This window comes from Bactrocera neohumeralis, chromosome 2 (genome assembly GCF_024586455.1).
Source record: "Bactrocera neohumeralis isolate Rockhampton chromosome 2, APGP_CSIRO_Bneo_wtdbg2-racon-allhic-juicebox.fasta_v2, whole genome shotgun sequence".
NCBI lineage: Eukaryota > Metazoa > Arthropoda > Insecta > Diptera > Tephritidae > Bactrocera > Bactrocera neohumeralis.
This window is the reverse complement of record NC_065919.1, coordinates 9,865,333-9,886,538: the sequence shown is the minus strand read 5'-3', so window position 1 is coordinate 9,886,538 and position 21,206 is coordinate 9,865,333. Positions and strand designations below refer to the sequence as shown.

Here is a 21,206-nt window from a genome sequence, read left to right as displayed (position 1 = left end):
GCTCTGCTGTCAAATCTATTATTTAGCATAATGTTTTTTGTCTAATTAGTCATAATTAATTAAATTCAATTAAAAATGGCCCATCGTGAAACATAATATGCACTGCTGTGGTCCCTGGCCACCACATATTTATTATTATTATTATTGTTGCTTTAAAACGCTGTAAACAGTGTTGGTGGCCTTCATTTTTGAATCGTGCTCACATAGTGATACTAAAGCGTCACGAAGTATTAGGGAGATGCTGTTGGGGTTTGGCAAGTATGAAATTAAATAAAGTTTGGGTTATACTGGCCGGCTGTGACGCCATACGTAGACCCAGTGGTACTTAGTAAGGTCAGATGGTGGTTCAGTTTAATTAGTGCTGATTATGCGTCATACAGGTTACTTTTTGCGAACTTTACGAACGGCTTGATGTCTAACCTTGATACTTCATCTAGTTCCTAGAACTGCGAAGCTCTTAGATATCTTAGAAGAGTTGTAGATAATGCTGGACAGATGCATAGGTGGTGTTTCTGCGTCTCTCTCATGCGTACTTCTTTGCACTTTCTTCGTGTATTGTCGTTACTTATGCCCAACAGGATTAGGTTGTGAGCAGCTTTAGGCTAACAATCGTTCTGCGGCCTTTTCGAGGCATGATTTCGCTTCCTGCCTGTCCTTAAGACACTCCATTTCGCCCGTATTACGTCTGTCAGCCGTTCCGGAAAGTTCATTTTATATAGTTTTTAGTGACTTCCGACTTTCCTGTACTGGTTCGGTAGTCAGAAGGATAGTAATTCTGGTAATCTCTGTTACAATCTGTTACATCTACTGCTACCCTGCTTCAAAGGACATTATCTGATGTAATGCATTGAAAATTATTGCCGCTTGGTTATCGAAGTATGTGTTTCTTGCATTGTTAGTTATATTTAAGTTTAAAGCGTAGCTTGAGATCCAGCTAAAAACAATAATTCCCGGTTTCCACTTCATTAGCTATTTTCTATCCGTCTGCATAGCTGTTGTGGGCTCCGTTGACGATTCGCATGCTCCTGCGCCATCTTTTAGTGTAACTTGAAATTGTCTCCCAAAAAAGCGCCAGTGTCTATTTTTTCTATATACTATATATGCATATTATATATGTATATAAAAAGAGTTTATATTTCCAAAATTTCGTTTACTAAATGAAGTAAAACTGTTAAGTCATCGTTACGTTGGCAACACTGGCGACCAACACTTCCCACAACTGATTAAATTCGATCCATGGTGTCGTAATATTATATATCCAATGTTTGTTTGTATAACGCGTTACGTGTTTTCGGTTGTGCAAAATCCAATTTCATTTGATTTATATCATTATAATTAAATGACGTTGCGCCATGGCAAATTCAAATAGCGTGATTAATGTGCTCAAATTGAAATCTATATACACATGTGAATAAAATATAGGTAAATGCAAACAAAATTACAGACGAGCAACGACTTTCATATGAAAATTTGTTTCTATGCACAGCATATCATTTAAATCGGAACTTAATCCTCCTGCACGACAGTATAACAAAAATTAACAATTCAGCCTGTCTGATTGATTTTGTACAGCATATATTGGTCATCATACCGCAAGAGATATCACCTATCAAGTGTGACAGCCCAAATAAAGTCGATTTTTAGACATTAGCAAAAAAAAATATTGCTTTAAAAATTTAAAGTTTCTTATAGATATTTTAAGACAGTACAGAGTAATATTTTTGTATAGAAAATTAGTTAAATATTTGTCGGGTTCTCCGGGATCTCCGACGCCGTTAAAGAAATGTCCACCACTGCTGCAGGGAATCCTCTCTGCTCCTTGAATTAAACCTAAGCGAAATCATAATTTTGTTCAGATCAAAGACTGGTAAGAACAGACAAAAACATTTTCATGATGATCGGATCTTTTGTCTCCGAGTAATCACTCAAGTAAATTGACAAATTTAGTTTTGAAAAAAACGGATTTAAAACTACACTGATGGAGTTGGTAAATCCAATTTTCGACGGTTTTCAAGCATAAATCGGCCGATACTAGACCATAGACTTGACGTAGCCTCACAGAAATTGGTCTAACGGCCAAACCAAACCTAGTTTTCAATAAATCGATCGTTACATTCGCTGTGTGGCTTGTAGCTTCGTCCTGTTCGTTCTGAAATATATATTGTCCAAATCTATATCATCCAATTCCGGCCACAAATATTCGGTTATTATAGAGCGGTATTGATTTTTATTCCAAGTAACGCGCCGGTCTTGATCATAACGGAAGAAGTACGGCCCAATGACGCCGCCGGCCCATAAACCTCACCAAATCGTAACTTTTTCCGGATGCAATGGTGATGCATGGAGTACGTGTGGATTGCTGCCTAATCAATAACCAAGCCATACAACCAGAAATGAGTCTCATGGCTGAAGATGATTTTTCGATGAAAATCCGGATCATTTTCAAGTTGTGGCATGGCCCAATTCACGAACATACGACGATTCTGGTGGTCAAGCGACTTCAGTTCTTGCGTCAATTAGATCTTATAAGAATGTAGGCCAAGATCTTTTCGCAAAATTCGCCACAACGACGTCACAGAGATGCCCAACGCTTGAGAACGACGTGTGAGAGACTGATTTGGGTCTTCCTCAATTCATGCGTTAGCGGCAGCAATATTCTCGACACTACGGGCGCTTCTTTGTGACGACGATTATGACGACCATAAATTGGATGTGCCGCTCTTAAAGTTCAAGCCTCTAACTCCGAATTTCGGTAGAAAATTTTAATAATTTCAACTCTTTGTTGGATGGTATGTCATTCCATGATGAAATGGCATATCTTACTGAAGAGAAATGTCAAAGAGCGTGGAAAAATATGGCCTCATTTGCTGTCCCTGTCCCAGTCTACTTTTGTAGCGTCCCTATTGAAAACCCCGTTATAAACAAAGTCTTACTGTTTTTTGCCCATAGTAGTATAACACTAATAGTCAATTAATAGTGTTATTGGCAAATCATTGAAATCTAATATTTGTTGTTTCTCAATTTTTTAATAAAATCACGAAATAGCAAGGTGTGAGAATAATAACACGTTCTGTGTAAGCTATGAAAGCAAATTTAGCTGTAGAAATTTCGAGGCTTAATAATAGATTCAACTTGATATTTAATAATTTATTCAGTCGATTGAGCGGCTTGTTCGTGACGTTAGTGTCAGCAAACTAGTTACTTTTATCTTCGTAGTTTTTACAATGAACGTCCATGATTTTTGACAATTCGCTTTTTGTATATGTTTATTACTTATCTCTCCTTTTTTGTGGGGGCGCCTGCCTTTTCGGCAGTGTCATTCACTACACACCTGCTTCATTGTTTATGGACATAATCGCCAATATCGCCAAGCGCCAATTGAAACACATAACCCGCGCGAACTAAACAATATAAAATTTGGTAAATTTCTATGAAATTCATTTAATCAAGTGCAAAATTTGGCAGTTGTTGCAAATTTGCTGTTTGCTCTTCACGTTCACACTCTTTATTTGTTTACACTTTCGATTTAATTCATCGCAATTTACACAATTACAATATTTTCGTTTGCTACTTTTTGCCGCGTTCATCAGCGCTATTCAATATTTACACTTCCGTATGCCGCGCCAGTTTTTGAGTTTCTGATGGCAGCTCTCGCAAGCACGCGCTGTCACCCAAAGCGGTGGTTTGCGATCCGTGAGTAAGTGTACATACATACAAGTATGTGGGTATGAATGCAAGAATTAAGAAGTTAATGAAATCTACCGTGAGTCTCAGCATGAATGGACTACTCAGTGAGGAGAGAAATAAGAGAAGCCAACGTACAGTGTTGAAATAAAGCTAAGCTGTGACTGAGAAACTATTTGGTTGGTGGTTTTTTAACCATTTACTTGGAAAAACTCAGTCATTGCTAATACCAATGCGATATACATATGTATGTCGACTCATTCAAATCTTTAAACGTCGTTATTTCTAAAGCCTCGAAAATAAACCTATAAATACAATTTCGCTTCATTTCACTCTTTTCAAAGTAAAAATAAATGAAAAAGACCTATTTGGAAGCGCTGTTAAATACTAGAAAATTTTCTTCCACGAAAACCTATAAAATATTGACAAGTCTGTTATCGGTAGATAAGCGAGCTGCACAGTTACGTAGAGAGCATAAAAGTAATAGAGTTGATTGGAATATTTATTTCTATTATTTGTCTGAGAGCTAAATTGGTTATTAATAATCTTTGATTTAGTTAAATAAGAATCCGCAATTTGAAATATTTCTTCACACAAAGTTGATCTTAAGACCTTTAGACCATTGTTGATAATTTTTGAATTTTGAAAAGAAAAATCACAATAGGTCAATTGAAAAGTTCCTGGGCTACCATAGTAAAACAGTTTTTTTTGGCAAAACTTTTTTTTTATTCAAGGCAGCTCCTTTCGTAATACACTGATAATAACGACACTCCAACTTTTCGATATAATTTTTGTAGTACGATTTGTCTTTTGCCTCAAAATAGGCCTCAGTTTCGGCGATTACATCTTCATTTGACGAAAATATCTTCCCAGCGAGCATTTTTTTGAGAGCTGAGAACAGATAACAGTGCCCGCGGGTGAGATCTGGAGAAGCCGTTGCATGCGGACACAATTCGAAGCCCAATCCATGGGTTTTTGCCATCGTTTTCACTGACTTGGGACACGGTGCATTATCTTGATGAAACAGCAGCACTTCCTTCAAATGCGACCGTTTCTTGACGATTTCGTTCTTCAAACGGTCCAATAACGCTATGTAATAGTCGCTGTCGATGGTTCTTCCCTTTTCTAGGTGATCAGTACAAATTATTCGATGCGCATGCCAAAGTACAGACGCCGTAACCTTGCCAGTCGTTTTTCTGGAGCGTGTTCATCTTGTGCAGCCCACTCGGTTGACTGTCGATTGAAATACGGAGTGAAATGATGGAGCCATGTTTCATCCATTGTAAGATATCGACGTAAAAATTTGGCTTTATTACGCTTGAACATCTCCAAATAATCAACGCATCGTTGTTTTTGCTCAAAAGTGTGCTCGCGCGGCACCCTCTTTGCACAGAGTTTCCTTATACCCAATTCGTGAACTCGTTCAGTTGATATCTTTAGAGTCAAGTTTACACACGCGTCTATTGAAGGTTAGAGCTAACTAAAAATCATATGATTTTTATTCTGGTAAGGCTATCTACCTATATATCAATTGACCTGTTAGTAGAATGAAAGCGAAAAGCATTGGTAGGCCTTATGTTTGCTGCAATTTTTATTCTCCGAAAGTGTGAAAAACAGCCATTACTATAATGAGTTTTCTCAGAAAATGGAAAAAGGCTCCATTTTCCGATTCAAATCTGCGTTTTACATTCTGTGATGTTTTCACTTTTTACACAAATATTATTTCAGCACTGGCTTGCTACCAGACATCGCTTGTTTATTTGCTCTTCTCATTTGTGCGCGTGTTAAATTAAAATGAAATTAAATATTTTTTCAAGTGTTTCAACACTACAGAAAGCATGCTCTAAAGAAATTTAATGCAAGAACCAGTGTAAAATTTGAAAAAATCGATTTTTTTCATATTTTGTTAGGTTAAAACACTAAAAATAACAAACTGAAATTTTAAATCGATAACTCAAATAGTTGTTCAGCTACAGTGTTCGAAAATAAAGTCGCACAGTTCTATCAGCTCCATCAGTTTAGCTTTAAATTCGTTTTTCTCGAAACAACATTTTTCGAATTTGCTTGCGTGATTACTTGGAGTAAACGATCCGATCACTACCAACATTTTTCTGTATATTCTACCATCTCATCAAAAATCTGATTTTGGCAGATCAAAACCGACCAAAATGTAGACTAAAACTCTGCTTTTAAAAATGCCACCATTTTGTGTATTTGTTATTTATTTCGACCGCTCGAATTGATAAAAATATTGCTGCCGTTGAGGCAAGTGTTGCTAAAGACCACAATTTTTGAAAAAGGATTCGGTCTGTTAAATGTCTCGTGAATATTTGTTTTAGGACAACTTGAAAATGAAAACGATTTTTTAAGAAAATCATCTTCTTTCATCTGTGTGGTGTACTCCGTTACTGTCAATCGACAATCATTAGCTATATAGAACGATGATAACGAACGTTTTATGGCCGTAAATGGAAGAATTTGTACTTGACAACATCTTGTTCCAACGAGACGGGGCTATGTGCCACACAGCCTATGCAAAAACCTAATTATTGTGAGAAAAGTTTGTACATTCGATTATTTTACGAAACTGTGACATTCAATGGTCTCCAAGAAGGTGTGATTTAGCACCAGTAAGACTACTTCTTGTAGGGTTATTTGAGGTTATTAGTCTTTAGCAATAAACCAGACTCGTTTCAAGTTTTTGAAGTCAATATTGAACGTGATGTTCATGATGGACGCTATTAACAAAGAAATTCAAAAATTTTTGGAAATATATATTTTAAACTCGGCCATTGCGACGCCATTTCCGGTGATCCCTCAAAAAAATATTACGCCCACTTTGGCTGGATAACTCCTAACAGGATCATCTAAAGTGAAAAATGCGTGTTTTAGTTAAAACATTAACATAGAACTTGAACGAAGAAAAAAACTGAAAATTGGATTTTTGGCAAACATTGTTACATAAAAATGGAAATTTCGCGACACTTTTTTTTTTCAAATAGTTGTAATCGAAAAAAAAATCCTTCATCCAAGTTTTAAGATTTGTATCTCAAAGACCTGTGTAAAATTTCATGAAGATCGGTTGAGTAGTTCTCAAGAAATCTTGCCAACCAACTTCAAAAACAAAGTTTCGTGAAAAACGCGTTTAAAGACGGCGCACTTAGCCTGGCTAACCTCGAGCGCACAAGTTCTCAAGGCTGTATCTCCAAAACTATTATTCGGATCAACTTGAAAATTTAGGACAATATTCTAGAGATGTTGTAGAACTTAATAGGACAATAAAAAAAATAAACTTTTTCAAACCCGTAAACCCATGTAATACCATGTTCAGACCGACACTTAATCACACGATTTCGGCTGTTGAATGGATTATCCCACCAATCTTAAAAATGTATCAAGACTTCGCCATACAAAAATGACAGTTCCAAATCACTTCATTTGAATGATTTGAAACTGATCCACGCTAAATCTCTCTGTGCGACTCTGATTTTGCGCAATCTACTTGTCAGCACTGGAAATCTGTCAGCATTGAAATCACAGCTGATTTAGACGCTACAAAGGGAAAAAAACGTAAACAAACAAATTTTTTTTTAAAGCAATGAATCTAATTTCATCTGAAAATCGACTTAACAAATGAAAAAATGCATCTATAATTTCTATTATATGGAAAATATTAAAAAAAGCCGTCTTTTTATTTCAAAATACTATATGACAATCGTTTCTTTTGATAAATATTAAGCGATGTGAAATTTTGAATGACAATAACAGCTGTTTTTTGATCTTTCTAACGGCAGTGAGAACACTGTTGGGTTATGAAATGATTAAATATAATCTAATCTTTTAAATTTTTGGTCTGAACATGGTATAACCCCTTAAAATGAAAAACCAATTGATAGAGTATTAAAGGCTATTACTTAGTTGTTTATGCCTCCGTGCGTGCTATGTTTTTCGGCTCCTTATTTCCGTTATTTAATTTTGGTGTTTTTTTTAGCACTTTGGTAATTTAATTAATTCCACAGTTTGTTTGCTTTCCGCTCGTTTTTTACTTAACTATGCAATATATTTGTTTTGTTGTTGCTACTGCTTAGTACAATCATTAAAATCCCATTTCAACACTAAATATGTTATTTCTCGCATTTCAGTGTGATTTTTGCGATAAAATTGTCAGTTGTTTAGCCATTTGTTTGCTCATCGTTAGGGGAATACCAGCTGAACTTGTTTTTTTCGCTCGTCGTGTTTGTACCGCCTGTTTATTATTTTCATTCTGCGTTCGTTTTAAATTTTTTTTAACAACAACAACAAACAATTCACATGGGCAATTATAAAATTGAGTTTGACATTAAATCATTCGGTTGTGCTGTCTCTTCGGCGTTTTGCCTATCTACTCGTGTTAGTTTAGTTTGTATGTCAACAAAAATTATTTGCTGACAATTTGATAGTGTGAATTTAATAAAGAGGTCACTGCAATGTTGAAGGTTTGTTTTTTGTTCAGTTTTTGGTTTTTGTCATTTTTTTTGAAATTGTAGTTTCTCTATGTAGAACACTTTGGGGTCGCTGAACGAATGAAGTGAGTGCATGTGGAGTGTCGCTAAGCGTCTAATTGCGGTTTAATTTAAACGCTTTTTTGATGCTCACTTTGCAAATGAGTGCTTGGGGAATGAACAGCTGTGCAAATGTGTTTTTTTTTCTGACGGCAGCCCTCACGTGACTTGTAGCGCGAATAACAGTAAAATTTGTATGTACAAAAGTATGTGCGAGTGCATGTATTGTCTGTATACTAATATGTATTATGTACCATAGGTTCATGGTCTACTTTTATGCGCTCGACTTTATAGCGCCACTTTGGGTGTTCTAAAGGCATCACAGCAATAAATGTTGAACGATTTTTCCAGTTCATTGCAGTTAATTTCAGTCGGCACTGATTTCAGAGTTGACTGTCATCACCAGCTGCGCTTGCCGGTTAAAACTTTGTTCAAATCTGTGGGCATATGCCCACATTCGCCAACTTTTTAACTACATCATTCAATGTCTTAATGTTCAACGCTTCATCATTTCGACACCCATTATACTACTTACGTCTCTTCCTTATGTCAATCATTCGCATCATTAATTCTACCACATATGTATGTATAAGCACCTATAAAGTATGTTAAGTTATCAATTTATGGTTCAAAAGTGATTTGTAAACATTTGTGGAGTGGGACGCGAAATTATTGTTAAACACGTGTTTATACCCTGAACAGGGTGTAATAAGTTTGTCACGAAGTTTGTAATACCCTGATGGAAATGTGAGAGATCATTTGAAAAATATATTATATGTGACCTGGTCTACGAAAAGGGGGCTTAGGTGTCAAAAAAAAGGAGAAAAATTAATGAGATAACGAGAAACTGACGATTATTTTTAACAGCTTTTCCCAGAAAACTAGTTTTCGCACCTAAGCCCCCTTTTCGTAGACCAGGTCACATATATAAATAATCCGCGTGATAAGTTGGGTCGATTTAGTCATGTTCATCTGTCTACCTTATCTGTATATACATATGTATTAACTATATACAGAGTTTTTGAGATGTCAATATGATACTTTACACACGCCCTTTTCTCACCTAGAAGTTGCTTACAAACTGAACATTCGGTTGGACGTTTCTTAGCGTCATGCAATTCTCTTGAGTTGTGGCTATCCATTGTGCTTCCGACCCAACTTATTTTCTACATCAGCTCCCCTCGAGTGAGTTGATTTCTATAGTGCTCCTTGATGCGGAGTCCTAATTGAACAATACCGGGAAATTCTGGCTCGTCTATAATTCAATATAGGGGGAGCATGGGACTCATCAGCGGAACTTATAACATTGAAATGGCTAATGGAGTGGGAGCCGGAATCTGCCGCTCGGAGCTGGATCTCAGGCGACCCTTCACGTTTCCGGAATAGTGCAATATCTTCCAGGAGAAAGTCCTTGCGGTCAGAAAAGGGGTAGCTAACAATGTAAGAAACGCATAAATAAGACCAATATAAACGCAATTGAGGCTATAATCTTACGTAGCATTGCGTCAGAGAATGTTCTTATAAGCAGGGTGACCGTGGATGTAGCGGCTGCCGGAAAGCGGAAGGGAATTCCGCGAAGCGAAAAAGTACAGGAAATGCGGATATCACTAAATGAAATTTGCGAAAGGGCTGACAGACGAATCGGAGTGAGATGCAATGCTTTAACTACATGCAGGATCGAAGAGACTGCCGGTCGGTTGTCGGCCTTTTGACAGCTCAGGCATTGGCGTCAGATGCGAGCCGGATGGGCATAAGTAATGACGATACACGAAGAAAGTGATAGCCAATTCACATAAAAATTTTGCTTTGCTTTGTGTCAGTCATTTGTTTTGACAGAAGAGTTCGAAGTGCAGCCAGGTCCTTTCCACCTGATCTCTCCAACAGAGTGGAGGTCTTCCTCTTCCTCTGCTTTGCGTCGAACACTCTCAGAGCTGGAGTGTTTGCATCCATTCGGACGACATGACCACGCCAGCGTTGCCTCTGTCTCTTAATTCGCTGAATTATGTCAATGTCGTCATTTATGTATATTATACAGCTCTTCGTTTCATCGACTGCGGATTTGCAAAGGACCATAAATCCTCCGCAGAACTTTTCTCTTGATAAGTGCCGACTCATCAGATGTTGTCATCGTCCATGCCTTTGCTCCATATAGCAGGACGGGAATAATGGGAATAATGAGTGATCCTTAACACGTCGTCATCAAATGGGGGGGTCTCTCAACCGAAGCTATTTTGTCTTTTCTTTGGTGGTGTTTCTTACATGGCGGTTTCCCAAACCTAGCGCTCAACTCTAGGTAGGGGATGTTTCGCCATCTCATTTTAGCCTGACTTCAAACGGTTGTTTTGTGGCTACCTAGAGGACACTTGGTCTTAGACCAGAAGTCGTGAACTGCTTGAGCCATATGTAAAAGAATCATTTCTGGCCATTCCCAAGTGAATGAGGATCAGAGAGCTTTCTTCACTTTCGTGAACTTCTACATTTGGCTCCATCCTCCTATCCGTATGTATGACGCATGCTTCAGCTCAAATTAAACTGCATTTCCATCTGGCTTTGCTAAGAACCAGTAGGTCAGTATAACCTAACCTAAATATTGCATGTTAAAAAAAATAAATGTATTATAAAAAGTTACTGTATTGAACAGCGCTTAACAATATCAAATATACATAAGTTTACTTTTGCTTGTGAAAAGGATAATATTTCAATTGGAATTTTTTACACTTTCGTTTTTGATTGCATTTGATTCGTTAAGGCAATTATTACAGTTGGTTTATTTACACAATTGCCACACGCAATAAACAATGTTTCCACTGCATTTACATTCGCATTGCTGCCAACGCGCTAAAATTGAAATATCATCAATGCGAAAAACATAAAAAATGTTGGACAAAGGGCTGTGGCTTCGGAGCAGTTGAGCGCTATCGTGGTCTTATTATTATTATTATTTTGTTACACATACAAAACGAGGTGTGAATATATTAAAAAAAATATATATATGTACATATATATAAAATGACAAAAAACCGTGACGCAGTTACATATTAGGAAAAAGTAGGCGAGTCGCGCAAAGTTTGTGAAATTACTGCCTGTCTGCTGGATTGCAAATTATTTATTGGCCAATTAAAAGCGGCGGGCGTATAAAGTTTTTATCACACTTTTCGCGAGTTTTTAACAAAGCGCATAATGGGATTGTAAATCACCTAAGGGTTAGGTCGCTCAAATATTGAAAGCAAATTTAATTTTGCTGCAAAAAGTTAAAGTTTCCTCATTAGCTGATATTTAACTACTGGACTTTTTAACCAAATTTATATTTCTATATAACGCTATTTTAATTCATTCTACATTTTGTGAAGCAAAAACGATATGATGCATGCAAGGTCGCTAATGAGCCTCGTCAGTTTCAAAAAATAAAAAATTTTAACTCTTCTTTGGTTGCTACAAACACATACAATATTAAATTCAATTCATTCACTCAAAAACGTTATTACATTGGGGCAAAGAAGCACCTGGAAATTGTAATTATGGTGTGAAAAAACTTACTGTATTATAAAATGTTAGAGTATTCAATACTAACAAAATGCATTTTGCTAAGTTGGTAGCACTGTGCCAAATATGACATTGAACCAGTTTGCTTACAGCAGCTATGTCCAGGGTCCGAAACTCGAAGTGTAACCAACATCACACTGTTCGTGTAGCTGTCGCACTGGAATCAGCTGTTTATAAATTTGCTGAATTACAGTTCGGAGTATTGTCCACAAGTGTACAAAAGCGTTTTGCCAAAAGTGAACGCAAAAAAAGTGATCAGCGATGGAATTCAAACGCAATAGTGTGATTGATTTATATTTAGCTGGAAAATCACAGCCAGCAATTGCTCGTGACCTCAAACACCTTAATGTTAATAAAGTTTTTGTTTATCACACCATCACTCGTTACAATGATACTGGTAGCATCGCCAAACGCCATGGAGATCATCAAAAGACTGCAACGTCACGTGAGATGGTTCGGAAAGTGAAGAAGCGACTTGAGCGAAATTCACGACGAAGTACCAATTAAATGGCTAAAGAACTGAAAATATCCGACCTCAGCAACCGAAGCATATTGAAAAATGAGCTCAAGGTTAAGCCCTACAAGTTCCAAAAGGCCTATGATCTCACACCGAAGCAGCAACAAGTAAGACTTGAGAGAGCAAAGCAGTTGCTTCGCTTGGTCGAAAGCAGTCAAATTCCGAACATTGTGTTTTCTGACGAAAAATTTTTCTAATTGAGCAATTCGTAAACTCTCAAAACGATAGGGTTTACTTGACCGACCGTTCATACGAGAATCTTATAGCCTTGACAGACAGCAGCGTTAATCCGGATTAACTGCGCACTTAATCAGATCCAAATTTGTAGGTGACAGACGGCAGCTATGTGAGTTTAAAACTCTCATAAACAGCTCATTGTCCTTTTTATAATATTTTCAATGAAAATTGATAGAAGATAAACATTACAGTTGTTAGCCGACCAATTTTTACCAAACCATTTTTTATTACAAAAACATATCAACACATTATTTTTAAAACTGCATCGTAACATAGAAGTTTTATTGATATTATATTGAGAATTTGATAAACAGCTGTCAGGGTTGCTTGTATTTCATTCACAATAGATGAAAATTGGCCATTTTTAACAATGTTGCCAACGAAAATCTCACAAACTCCCTAAAATTTAGAGAGTTATTTTTGGATTCAGTAACGGAGTTAGCTGTGGTAACTCCTGAATTAATCCCGAAAAATGCAATTAATCTGGTTTAACGCTGCCGTCTGTCAATGCTATTAGTCATCGGTTGGCCACCAGGAGGCAGTACCCGCCACAAATAATGGTTTGGGCCGCTGTCACCGCAGATGGGCGCTCTACAATTGTTTTCATCGAGGCCGGCGATAAAGTAAATGCGACATATTATCGGAAAAGTGTTCTGGAGGCTGCTTTGAAGCCGTGGGCAAACAAACATTTCGGTCGCAAACCATCGACGTTTCAACGAGACTCAGCACCGTCTCACAAAGCGCGAGTGAACCAAGAATTGCTGAAAAACAAAGTTCCGAACTATATTAAGACCACACAATGGCTCTCGAATTCACCAGATGCGAATCCAATGTATTATTCTCTCTGGACCTATTTTGAATGAAATAAATTGATTTTGCCGAAACAACTTGTTGTTCTGTTTTTTTTAAGTCCTCTTTACTTTGGAACGCATGGCTGCAATCTCCGAACATATGTAAGTGTTGTTCCATTCGGATCATCAGCTGTTATTCAAACAGACCGATCAAAGTCAGAATAAAGATCTGTTTTTCCCTTTTATGCCATAAAAAATCACATGTAAAGTGTATTATAGCTGCGGTGCAGCCGAAGCTTTCGTTTTTTCTTGTTTGGTTTGACAATTTCCATTTGAAAATTAAATCAATTTGACACAGGGTCACTCTTGTGGCATATTTAGATAAATTTACTGCTAGCCACCCAATTAGTAAGCCAAACAAATCGATTAAATTAATTATAAACAAACAAGTTCGGCTGTGAAATTTAAATGTAATCGTCATGGTGAGAACACGCGCTTGACGTGACTGAAATTGTAATTAAAAACTTTTTCGGTATTCTCATAGTAGTACAGTGACACATATAATTACATAGGTATATATAGTATGTTGCCACCCCGCAGTGTATGTCGGTATATAAACGCAAAGTGTGCCATTGGATTGTATTATCGCGCGAATAGTAATGTAGAGATACATACATATATGTAATGGGTGTTTTTTTAGACATGTAGTTTTCAGGAGGAAACAAAACGCGTATTATTTAATGTTATGATCAAAAATTTAGCTTTATTACAAAGATAATGGTTGCCACTATGTTTTAAAAATGATTTTGGTCGAGTGACCGCTGCGGCTAGTTCGCATAAATTCCAGCTGAGAGGTCATTAAGTCATACGTCAGCGATAACACGTCGAATATTCTCTTGACATTGACACTTTGTTAATCTTCCCGCAAAAATAATTGTCTAGCGATGTTAAATCGCACGATCTTCGAGGCCACGCCACAGGGTAACGACGCGAGGCAATGCGCTCACCAAAAGCTTACTTCACTAAATTGATTATCTCCTTGGCTGTATTGCATATAGCGTCGTTTTGTTGGAATCAATGTCGATTCACATCAACATACTTCAATTTAGGCACGAAGTTCCTAATCATTATATTGGTTAGATAGCGCTGTCCATCGATTTTAACATTATGACCACCTGCTCTGCCCATAGAACACACCAAAGAGTGACTTTGGGATGATGAGTAACAGCGTCACAACCATGGCATGTGGATTATAATCACTCCAAATGCAATAATTTCGTTTATTGACATATGCACTCAATCAAGAGTGAGCTTCATCGCTGTAAAAAATTTTCTTGTGAATGTCGGGCTCGGTGACCATCTCGTTTAGGGCTCATTCACCGAACGTGCGACGCGCTTGATGATCGTTCAATGTTTCAATTATTGCACGAGTTGAATTTTATCAGCTCGTAAATCAAAATACTTCTCCAAAATTTTCCATATAGTGGGTAACCACATATCCAATTATTGTGCGCGACGACGGTTGGACTCATTCAGGTCTACTACGATATTCTGCTCCACGCGTTAAGCAGTGAAGTAAACATGGCGTGTTATCGATCCATGATTGCTCCAATTATCGACTCTGTTAGAGGCCTATATCGACCGAATATTTGATGCGTCACGCAAACTGAACCATTATAGCATTGACAGACGACAGCGTTAAACCAGATTAATTGCATTTTTCGGGATTAATTCAGGAGTTACCACAGCTAACTCCGTTGCTGAATCCAAAAATAACTCTCAAAATTTTAGGGAGTTTGTGAGATTTTCGTTGGCAACATTGTTAAAAATGGCCAATTTTCATCTATTGTGAATGAAATACAAGCAACCCTGACAGCTGTTTATCAAATTCTCAATATAATATCAATATTCTTTTCAATAAAACTTCTATGTTATGATGCAGTTTTAAAAATAATGTGTTGATATGCTTTTGTAATAAAAAATGGTTTGGTAAAAATTGGTCGGCTAACAACCGTAATGTTTATCTTCTATCAATTTTCATTGCAAATATTATAAAAAGGACAATGAGCTGTTTATGAGAGTTTCAAACTCGCATAGCTGCCGTCTGTCACCTACAAATTTGGATCTGATTAAGTGCGCAGTTAATCCGGATTAACGCTGCCGTCTGTCAAGGCTATTAGTTCGGTAATAAATTTTCAAGATTTACAAACGTTGTTTCAGAGTAAGTCTGCTCATTACCAAACTGAGTACAAATCAAGTAACAGCTGTCTACACCTCTAGAATATTTTCCTAAATTTTCAAGTTGATTCGAGTAATAGTTTCGGAAATACAGCCTTCAGAACTTGTGCGCTCGAGGGTAGCTAGGATACCTTCTTTAAACCCGTTTTTCTCGAAACTGCGGTTTTGAAGTCGGTTCACAAGATTCATCCATCTTCACGAAATTTTACGCAGGTCTTTGAGATACAATTCTTAAAGACTTGGTTGAAGGATTTTTTTTTCGATTACAACTATTTGAAAAAAAAAAAAAATGTTGGGAAATTTTCACTAAAATTTTAATTTTTTTGTAAAAATGTCTGCCAAAAATCGGATTTTAATTTTTTTCCTTCGTCCAATTTCTAAGTTAAAGTTTTAACTAAAACGCTTATTTTTTCACTTTAGCTGATCCTGTAATGAGTTATCCTGCCAACGCGGCGCATATTTTTTCCGAAGGGTCACCAGAGAAGGCGTCGAAATGGCCGAGTTTGAAATTTGTTTTTTCCAAAAATTTCAGAATTTCTTTGTGAATAGTGTATGTTTGTAATAATGAAAAATTCTAATAAAATATTTCATTTTTTATATGAGAAAAAAATTATTGAAGCCTTAAGCGAAGCTAGTTTTCTAGCATAAATTCTCTCGCTCATTTTTTCTCTCTGTCTTCCATTTCCCTCTCACACTCTCCTCTCTTATCTTTCGAAGTTCCAAATTCTATGTTCGCGAGAAGTAAACTTTATTAATTTTTTTTATTTATTATTATTTTTATTTATTTTTTTTATTTATTTTATTTAATTTATTTTTTTTAAGTTTTTTTTTTTTTTTTTTTTTTTTTTTTTTTTTTTTTTTTTTTTTTAGTTTGTTTTCTTTACTTTTATTTTTTCTATTTATTTATTTTTTATTTACTTTTATTTTTAAATTTGTTTTTTTTTTAACTGTCAGGTATAATGGTATAATATGTCACTAATTACAATTTCGCTATTTACCAAATTCACGGCTTCGGTTTATTTTGGATACGTTTGCCAATTAATACACACAATTATGCCGCCCTTATGCAGCTGCACGCACACAAGCATAGTTTATAATAATGTGTTAATTACGGCTGTGCCAAACGTGCGATGAACGCGTGGTTTAACACTTGCGAACACCACATAACCATAGTTTGTTTGTATGTATTTAATTGCATTCCAGTAGCAATACATTTCGGCATGAATGAATATGCAATCAAATCGCGTTCATGTTACTCATACGCCCCAGCGTATATAATGTATAATTGAGCGCATAGAAATGCCTAGCATCTTAAACACTGAGTACCGTTGAAGCCTTGACTGACGAAGAGCAAACGCACGGACGTGACCATAACCCACGAGAGCTATTAGCCGGCATATACCGTTATAAATAGCGTATTGAATGTAAATTGTATTGTATTCATGTATAAACGTGTTTAGTAGTGTGGGTTACTGTGTAAGCAGCTAAGTGGACGTAAGCGCCCGCATAATCAACACACATTTTCGTGTGTGTGTGTGCGTGTGTGTGAGCGCGTTGAATAATTCATACAACAGTTTTATGCAAATTAATAGCGAAAACGCTTTCATTTTTGTATCGTTTTATTATTTACACAAAAATGCAAATAATTAATTCCAATTAATTAGTATTTAAATGCTGGCAAATAACTGTACATATATACTTGTATGTATATTAGCACGCTCACTCGTATAGCAGCCAGTGTGATTGTGGTTTATTGGAGCGGCAAATTAAACGAAAAATTCATCAAATAAAATTGCTATGTGCCGTTAGGTTATTGGCACAACCATTCAAAGGTTGTTCTTGCTGTTGTTTGCCAAATTATGATTTTTGCCCTCAGCCATTTAGTAATTCTCTAATAGATCGCCTAAAACGTTTTATACCAGCATGAATGTTTACCGTTATAATTGCTTGTTTGCGTAGTTGTGTGTGTATATATATCAGCCTTATATATACACATACATAAACATTATACGAACTGAATGCGTGCAAATTTCACAGGTGAGCTAAATCTTGCCATATAATGCGTGGGTTGCGTTGGTAAAGCAATGTCGCCGCTGTGACTAAAATCCGTTATGTGCTAAAGTCGCCTCTGCTCTATATGCGTGGTTATCTGTCAATCAGCACAACTTGTTGTTAATGAAGTAATCAGCATAAGTGGCGTGTTGATAGGCAAATCGCAAAACTAAATGAAATTTAGTGAAAATATTTGTCTTGGCTTATTTAATTTGAGGCTTGCAATTAATTATACCGCTAACTTATACCAGCACTTACACCAAATGTACATTATCCTTTAACTCGTTTCAGACCTTCTCAAATACAAAACATAGTTGACGCGCTGCTGAACGTTTCTTTTGATTTTATAGCAGGTAAGTCAAGTTTACTTGTGGAGTGGTTTCAATATGATAGGCTGTGAAGTGAAGTCTAAGCTTCGTGAGCTGCAAGCTCATTAAACCAAATTGAAAGATAATTTGCGTGCTTAGTTAAAGTAGTGGGGAAATTGCTATAACAACGCCTCATTGGAGTTTATGGGCAACATTTACAAGAATGTGAATTGAGTCTACATTTGTGATCTAATTCTGAGTTAAACTTCTTACTCTTTGCTTGTGTTAGAGCACAGTTTAAAATTTTTCTTATCTCAAATTAATGCAAAATTGTGTAGAGAGTGTTTGCTTCGTGCCATTTTATCATTTTAAGTGCTAACTAAATAATCACTTTAGTTAGAATACTCATTATCACCACTTTTGCGCACTCGAAACTACAGACAAGATGCATTTCATCTGCAAAAACAAATTTTACCTTAACTTTGTACTTAACAAAAACAATACAAGAAAAACAAAACGTTAACGTTACAAGGACTTGACTTTGAACGGTCAGTTTGTATGGCAGCTTTTTGGATATTGAAGTGTTCGCTTGAACAATAGAAAAAGCAAACTTATATGAAGATAATTTGTCAAATAAGCAAGAAAAGAAAAAGGGTGTAACATTTTATACGCTTCTTCTTCTTAACTGACATTGACAACGCTTACGCGGTTATAGTCGAGTTTCTAGTCGATTTATAACAGCGCGTCAGTCGTTCTTCCTTTTCGCTGTTTGGCGCCAATTGGAGATTCCAAGTGTAACCAGGTCCTTCTCAACCTGGTCTTACCAACGGAGTGGAGGTCTTTCTCCGCTTTCCCCGGCAGATACTGCGTCGAGTATTTTCAAAGCTGGAGTGTTTTCATCCATTTGGACGACGAGATCTAGCCAGTGTAGCCACTGTAGCCATTGTGTCTTAATTCGCCAAATTATATCAACATCGTCGTATAACTCGTACAGCTCATCGTTCCATTGACTGCGGTATTTGGCGTTGCCAATGCGCAAAACACTGCAAATATTTCGCAGAACCTTTCTCTCGAAAACTCGTAGCGTCGACTCATCAGTTGCTGTCATCGCTCATGCTTTTGCAGCATACAGCAGGACGGCAGGACGGGAATAATGAGTGACTTGTAGACTTTGGTCTGTGTTCATCGACAGAGGTCTTTACTTTTCAATTGTTCCCGAAGTAGCATATGTGGGCAAGAGTTATTCTGCGTTGAATTTCGAGGCCGGTATTGTTGTTGATGTCAATACTGGTTCCAATATAAACGAAATTATCTACGACTTCGAAATTATGACTATCAACAGTGACATGGAAGCCAAGCCGCGAGTGCGACGACTGTTTGTTTGATGACAGGAGATATTTCGTCTTGCCCTCGTTCACTACCAGACCCATTTGTTTCGCTTTCTTATCCAGTCTGTAGAAAGTAGAACTAACGGCGCGGGTGTTGACGCCAATGATATCAATATTATCGGCGAAGATTGTACTTGCTCGATTAAGCTCTACAGCTCGAATAGTTTTCTCCAGCGGTAGATTTAAGAAGTCGCACGATAGGGAGTCGCCTTGTTTGAAACTTCTTTTGCTATCAAACGGCTCGGATATGTCCTTCCCGTTCCTGACAGAGTTTTTGGTATTGTTCAACATCATTTTACACAGCCGTATTAGTTTTGCGGGGATATATCGGTCCTCTTTTCACGAGTCTTTTCCAAGATTTGGCGTATCGTGAATATCTGGTCGATTGTTGATTTTCCAGGTCTAAAGCCACACTGATAAGGTCCAATCAATTAATTGACGGTGGACTTTAATCTTCCACACAATACACTCGCGATGTTGAGGAGGATTATCCCACGGTAGTTGGCGCAGATTGTGGGGTAGAGCACACTTTAATTCCGATTTCACCTATTTTCACACTACCGTAAGAAGTGTGAAAAAGATTTGTGCTGTGCAAATTTGGGTGATATAGTTTCATTGGTTTGCAAGACATATACATTAAACTTATAAGACAAGCGTGGACACGTCCACTTTTTAAAGATTTTCGAACCACAGCTACCTCTCTTTAATGTAATTTGTTGCGACAAATTAATGTTATGGCTTTGTTATGGCACTTTATACGTTTGTTTTTCCACGAACTCGTATAAATATATATATTTATGTATATTGAAAACATCTCGCATATCAAACACTGATACCGATTATGTTCTTTTGAAATATTCCACTTAATGTAGGCGTTTTTGCTACCTGCACTTATGTGCATACATTTTACATTTGAATAATTAAATTATTCACATGTTTTTATTGAATATTATAGTCTATTTATATAAAGTTCTTTTTGTCGCTTTATAAATATTACGTTGTTTTTTAATTCATTAAAACCATATAAGAAATCAATGTTAACATCTGAATATTAAGTATTTACAATGAAATCAAATAATTTGGAATTCATTAATGATAATTGTAAAGGGTGATCCATGTAGAGGTACTTTTTCAAATAAAGTTTTTTTGACAGATCACGCTTGAGTTGTGTCAAGCTGTCATGTTGTTCTTGTTCACTCTTGTTTGACATTTCATCATGGAAAGACTTACGCCGGAGCAAAGTTTACAAATGGTTCAACTTTATGACAGAAATTCCCGTTCTGTAAATAATGTCTTTCACCACGCGCTGCGCTCAACTTACCTTACTATTCGCAACACAATCACCAATCTTAATAACCAACACCAATTATTGGATGATATTCAAACGAAAAGAACACGTTCAGCTCGCAATGAAGAAAAAATAGCAGCCGTTGCTGTGAGTGTACACGAAGACCATGGAGCGTTTTTTCATCGCCGTTAGCAGCAACTTGGACTGATGTATGGAACGACTTGGCGCATTTTAAGTCGAGATCTTAAACCGAAAGTGTACAAAATACAGCTTGTGCAAGAACTGAAACCGCTCGACCTTCCCAAGCAACATCGATTCGCTTTATGGGCTCTTCAAAAGTTCCAAGAAGATTCGACGTTTTCGAGCCAAATTTTGTTCGGCCATGAGGCCTATTTCTGGCTCATTGTGTATGTAAACAAGCAAAATTTCCGCATTTGGGACGAAGAGAAACCTCAAAAGTTTCAAGAGCTGCCATTTTATTCAGAAAACAACAACGGTTTAGTGTGATTTGTGAGCCTTTGGAAACAACGGTTCATATTTCTTCAAAAATGATGCCGATAAGAACGTAACCCTCAAGGGCGACCGTTATCGCGTAATTATAACAGGCTATTTGATGTCT

At 36.8% G+C, this 21,206-nt stretch overlaps 2 protein-coding genes across 6 annotated transcripts in view; one reads left to right on the top strand and one right to left on the bottom strand.

The window, feature by feature from the left end:
- The window catches only part of LOC126767828 (trichoplein keratin filament-binding protein), a 125,389-nt gene that overhangs the window by 48,434 nt on the left and 55,749 nt on the right, over positions 1-21,206 (top strand). For 3 of the 4 annotated variants that reach the window (XR_007669161.1, XM_050485491.1, XM_050485492.1), the window contains exon 2: positions 17,895-17,956. The exons of the other annotated variant lie outside the window; for it this stretch is intronic. The gene's annotated coding sequence lies outside the window, so the exon portion shown is untranslated. The remainder of the gene's footprint in view (positions 1-17,894; positions 17,957-21,206) is intronic. 4 annotated transcript variants of the gene reach the window in all.
- LOC126767854 (peptidoglycan-recognition protein LB-like) overlaps positions 1-21,206 on the bottom strand; it is a 31,032-nt gene that overhangs the window by 3,031 nt on the left and 6,795 nt on the right. Inside the window, exon 1 of one of the 2 annotated variants that reach the window (XM_050485530.1) lies at positions 3,332-3,648. The exons of the other annotated variant lie outside the window; for it this stretch is intronic. Coding sequence (XP_050341487.1) covers positions 3,332-3,389 — 58 coding nt within the window. The 5' untranslated portion in view covers positions 3,390-3,648. Of the gene's footprint in view, positions 1-3,331; positions 3,649-21,206 lie in introns of those variants that run through there. 2 annotated transcript variants of the gene reach the window in all.